General features: G+C 49.1%; 1 protein-coding gene across 1 annotated transcript; it reads right to left on the bottom strand.

The window, feature by feature from the left end:
* Positions 1–3,478: 3,478 nt before the first annotated feature.
* Positions 3,479–4,545, bottom strand: MGYG_06085 (hypothetical protein; the record flags this gene model as incomplete). The annotated part of the gene is made up of 3 exons (XM_003171496.1): positions 3,479–3,804; positions 4,214–4,392; positions 4,478–4,545. The coding sequence occupies 3 exons, from the start codon at positions 4,543–4,545 to the stop codon at positions 3,479–3,481; spliced, it is 573 nt and encodes a 190-aa protein (XP_003171544.1).
* Between the last annotated feature and the right edge of the window lie 597 nt (positions 4,546–5,142).

Genomic DNA, 5,142 nt, shown 5'->3' with positions numbered 1-5,142 from the left:
CTTTGGCGTCTATTGAATGGGTATATGAATTGATTTGGAAGGTATATGTTGCTGAATGCGTGTAATGCGGGCGAAAGAGCTGACTAGAGTCTTGAAATTGCGAAAAGTCGTAGTTCGTAAAGGTTGTTCTTCAGGTATCTGAAAAGCGACGCCCGGACGGAAGCTAATTTGGGGTTAAGGATATCGAACCGTGGGTAAAACGCACTACCGCGCAGTGGGTAGAAAGAAAAAGGTTATGATGAGATATATCTCTCTTCCGCCTCCACAAACAAAGAGATGGGGGGGGGAAAGGTAAAAAGGAGGCCGAACGAAGGCCTTTATTTATCAAGTAGTATAATAGTAAAGGGAGCAGAGTGAACAAATATCCCTCCTCTCGAAGTAGGGTAGATAGCAGACCGGGTTTCTGCTCTGAGCCACACAACAGTGAACAAATGATTGAAGAAAGGCCTAGTGGTCAAGGACTCGGCTATGGGCAACAGTTTTATTATAGATTGTTTGCAGTGAATGGATAAAAAAACAGGTTGGGGTTCCAGTCCTTGACTGTTGTAAGCAGCTTAAGTTGTTGTAAATGAAAAATGCTGCAGGACTGGGGAAGAAATATGATAATAGTTGTAGATGACATAGCAGCTTCCTCCAAATATGTCTTGCATGTCTTGCAGGCCTTGCCTTATCATACCGTGCCTTGCCTTGCCACGGCGGAGAAGGCATGGTTATGTAACAGGTTTGTAGCACACTGCGGAGTAGGGAGGAGTATGTTTTGGCACGATCTCATTTCATTTTTCATCCCTCATCCTGATATATATCATGACAAAGGCATGCACACCATGACATATGTACGAAGTGGGAGTAGTTGCTACTCCTACCATCAATCAGTATGAATCCGTCGTGAGGGACAGAGTGCTGTATTGTGTAGGCATTTTCATTTCCCACTCCCTCCGCCTGCTCAACAACCACCCGATAAGCCCGTAGGATCGGTTGTGATGGCTCTGCGGCCCCCTTCCCCTCCAACGGCTAATAGGGAACAAGAAGAGCCAGGGTTATAGAAGGGAAGTGGAGGAGGAAAGAAAAACATTAGGAAAAATAAAAATAAAAATAAAAAATAAAAAATAAAAACAGACGAAAGAGAGAAAAGAAAAATACCCAAAAAGGTATTTTTGGCAACTGATCTACGCCCGTTTCATGATTTGCCATGGGTTTATGGCTCTGCATTGCCACGGGTACAGATCAGATGGCGGCGTGGTGCTTCAGAACTGGTGCAGGGAGCAAGCATGAACCACTTGACGCCATGGGTACATCGCCTATAAGGAGCAGCAGGGCTGAGCAAGCACAGTACAGCAGGTTAGAGAGATGCATGTTCGATGTGCCAAGGTGGACATAAGGAGTGGATAGTTTCAGCCAGATTGACGTAATAACAATAATTAATAGTTCGCTTGACGGAAACCGATGAAGCTTGAGCAGGCAGCGGAGTTTTTTTTTTTTTTTTTTTTTTTTTCCCTCGAAGCTGCAGTTTTGATAGGAAGGCTGGGAATTAGTCTGACCGGGGCTCTTGGACGTTGCTTGCACGTATATGTATATTTGCGACAGTATATATAGGATTCAGCAAGAGGGCGGTCTGCAGGTATACAAAACGGTTACTTAGCCTGCTCGGGGGTTAGCTATATCGATCTTAATATCATCGCCTTCGGTCTCAGGAGAAGGACGGTGTTTATCAGCGGCAGGCGGATACGTACTCCGTTCCTTACCCCCTCCTCTCCTCCTATCGAATAACAGGAATGGAAAGCAGGGGTCAAAAGAAGGGCTAAACGGTTGCAGGCGAGAAAGTTGAAACAGTTCTTGGGCGACTCAACAGGTCGAATGCATGGAGCAAACTGCTTCGTCTGCTGCTTCTGCTGCGTCTGACGTTGTTATGTTGTCTATATGAAACAACGCGCGAACTACCAAAAATAGCAAGAAGTTGGCGCAGACAAGCAGAAAAAGGCAGACTGAGTCAGCAAAGTCACGGGATACCTGAAACAAACAAACAAAAGCTATTGATGAGTCATCAAATGATCAAAGCGTCAAGGGGCTACGTGATTACATAAGATGTTTAATCATCAGGCTTGGCATCAGGCTTGGTCATTTACCCTCAGGGGCTGCAAAAAGCGCGATGGAGACGTGTAATATTTCGGCAGCAAGATGAGAGAAACATTCAATTCGAAACCCGGAGTTCGGCTCGCGAGATCGAGCATGGCACCCCGTGTTTGTTTTGTGTCAAGCGGAACGTCCTTCGACCCCGTGTGACCTCTCCGAATTGTAGGCGGATATCGAGCCGCGATGGCATAGTTGTATCCGTGGTTGCCGCCCTCTTTGCTTGTGCTGTGGAAATCGGATCTTCGTCGCATAGTTCTGTACACCGAATCTAGGGGAGGAAGCTAGATAAGATTAAGGGCCGATGCATGCGATGCAGTTTGTGATGCTGATGCGGATGCGGATGCCGATGACATCTCTTACACTCACCGGTCTCCCGGGTAATGCTGGTGATGAGGAAGCCTAGCGCTTAGTACTCCGTAGACAATATGGATATAGTCGGGGTTGGTAACTGATGGAGCCGTCCGTCTCAACACCTCTTGTAGATCAAAGGACGCAGACGGTTGACAGCATTGACCAAGCGGCACAGTGGGTGCGGCCCCTCATTAATTCATCAGTGATGGTGTCTCAAAGGGGGTGTTCTCTCTAAATTATCTGGCAGTAAATCGGCTCTCCTGTTGTGTTTCTGGGGGCCTCCTTTTCTTTATGCCGTGCAGTCGTCAATAGCCGTTCTTGTTTCACCATGTTGGATCCATTACGGATGATGTCCACTGTGAGTAACGAACGCCTGCTTATTGATGCCGGCCGGTTGCCCAAATAGTGCTCGAGGCTGGGCCATGGAGGGACACCGCTATTCATGATTGGCGATGTCATCTGTAACAGTTCCTTAGCGAGCCATCTCAGCGGATTTACCACCAACTGCTAGCACATTCAGATTGCATACAAGACATTTGACTAATCAAGTGGGCTTGCATGCATGCGTGTATATATATACAGAGTAGAGCAAGAGAGAGACGATGCACTCTTGTTATTGAACATTAAGACAGAACTGATGATAGCTCAATTCGGTGTCTTGCTGTACCTCCTGCTCTGTCCCTCACTATATGTGAGGGGCAGTAGTAACGGTGTCAGCTATCCTGGGTATTATCAAATGCATCCCTGCTTCTATTCACAACGAGCCGCAGCTTTTGTAGCGAGGATGCGACGAGAAAGGAAATATTCAAAGAAAAAAATTGAACAAACAAGCGCTGTGTGTTTGTTACACCGCTTGGCGGGTTTTTGGACGTATACATAGTTTCAAAGCGACAGGCCGTCAACCCTACTTGCGAGAACGGCCTCGTGGGAGCCCTTACGCTCTAGGGGAACGTTCCGTGCATGGGTGCGGCGCATGAGTTTCCTTCTACCAGATGTATCAAAGCCGCGGGAAGGCCACCCAGGAGGCGGTTTTGAGGGGTGGAAAGAGGTCCATGTATATTGAACACACGCCTTTCCGAGGTCCTAGTTCCTGGGACAGCAGATCAACCAAACCCTGTCTGATCCGATCAAACGCTGCTATGGCTTGATCGACCTCGGGGGGTTGTCCCCTTGGCCAACGGGTGAGGTCGAAGACTCCTTCAGACGCGGAGAAGCTCTTGATGGAAACAAGGCCAAGGAAAACGGTGACGTCCTCTACAACGCGTGGTGAAGTCTGGCCATGATCTGCAGGAAGATGCAAGGGAGGACGCTCTCTGTGCCAGTCTGGCAGACGTCAGATAGATAGCCATGAGATACAAGACAAGACAAGACAAGTCAGGTCAAGACGGGCCGTTGTTACAATAGCGCAGCAGCGGCCCGGGCAAGCCGGTTGATGGCCAGGACTACAGCAATCAAGCAGCGCCAACACGAACGAACGAAGCAAAGTGTCAAAAACAAGAAGACGTCAGGAAGGGAGGACGCTTCTTCTATCATATTACAAGGCGAGGCGACCTGGATCCCACATACGCAGCTTTCCTCTCTCGTTTTCTGTCTTGTTTCTTCAATCATAGATAATTGACGGGATATATATAAGAAAAATTCACCGGAGAGAGATCGTCCTATGGATGGATGGCTAATCCGATAGAGAGGATGGTATCTACCTTGAGGAACACGGAGAGCAACCATGTCTTACGAGATGCGCTCTGCTGGGGGTATAACAACGGGCTTCCCATGTGTACCCGCGGACAAAGCCGAAGAGGGAATCCCGCGGGAAAAGCAAAGGGAGACAGAAGTGCATCAGCAAGCGAGTCGTAAATGGCACGGCATGGTCGGAAGTTATTTACCACGGAAGAAGTGAGGCTGTCGATGACACTGGACGGGTAGCCATAATTATCAAACGTCAACAACTGGCAGGACTGGAGGTCAGCAGAACAGAACAAAACAAGACAACACGTACTCCGTAAATGCGGAAGACCGAGGGAAGCAGAGAGAGGAGAGAAAGCAGACCCTTTTAGCCAGCTGCATGGTGTCGTATCCTGGACCAGATCCAAAGGGAACGAAACACTCCAGACCCGCTTACAGACATCACTGCCTCTTCTCTCCCTCCCTCTTTTACTAGCAAGTGCGAGGGGCCAGTTGCTGGTGCTGCTGCTGGTGCTGCTGGTGGGAAATCTTCGACAGATTTGTGCGCATCAAGCAACACTAGGGTAAACAAATAAAATGCTGCGGAGTGGGAGTACAAGATTGTCTTTCCACTCTTAAAGTGAGTGACTTGAGGGCCAGGTACCTGCTCGTGCCGTCCCGGGCTGCCTATGTTCTGTCGTGTTGCGCGAGAGGGAAACTGCTGATTCCCAAGACTGGGCCGGCGGAGATGTCCAACCGAGCAGCAGCGGTTCGACTGCTGTCTGTGTACTCCCGTCCTATCTTTGATCGAGCGAACAGGAAGCGCGAAAGCAGGCAAGCTGGAGGACGACGGGGCACGTCAAGGGGGGCAGGGAATCCCTGACTGAGCACGAGCGCAGCAAACAGGTGTACTTTGCAGCGATGTACAGGCCTAAAGTAACGAGCTCCGTACGGAGAAGTGCGCTGGAGCCAGCCAGGTAGGTACCTTGCTTGGGCTAC

The sequence above is a fragment of the Nannizzia gypsea genome, genomic scaffold (assembly GCF_000150975.2).
Source record: "Nannizzia gypsea CBS 118893 supercont1.5 genomic scaffold, whole genome shotgun sequence".
Taxonomy (NCBI): Eukaryota; Fungi; Ascomycota; class Eurotiomycetes; order Onygenales; family Arthrodermataceae; genus Nannizzia; species Nannizzia gypsea.
Note: the sequence above shows the minus strand (reverse complement) of the source record. Positions and strands in the feature narration are given on the sequence as shown.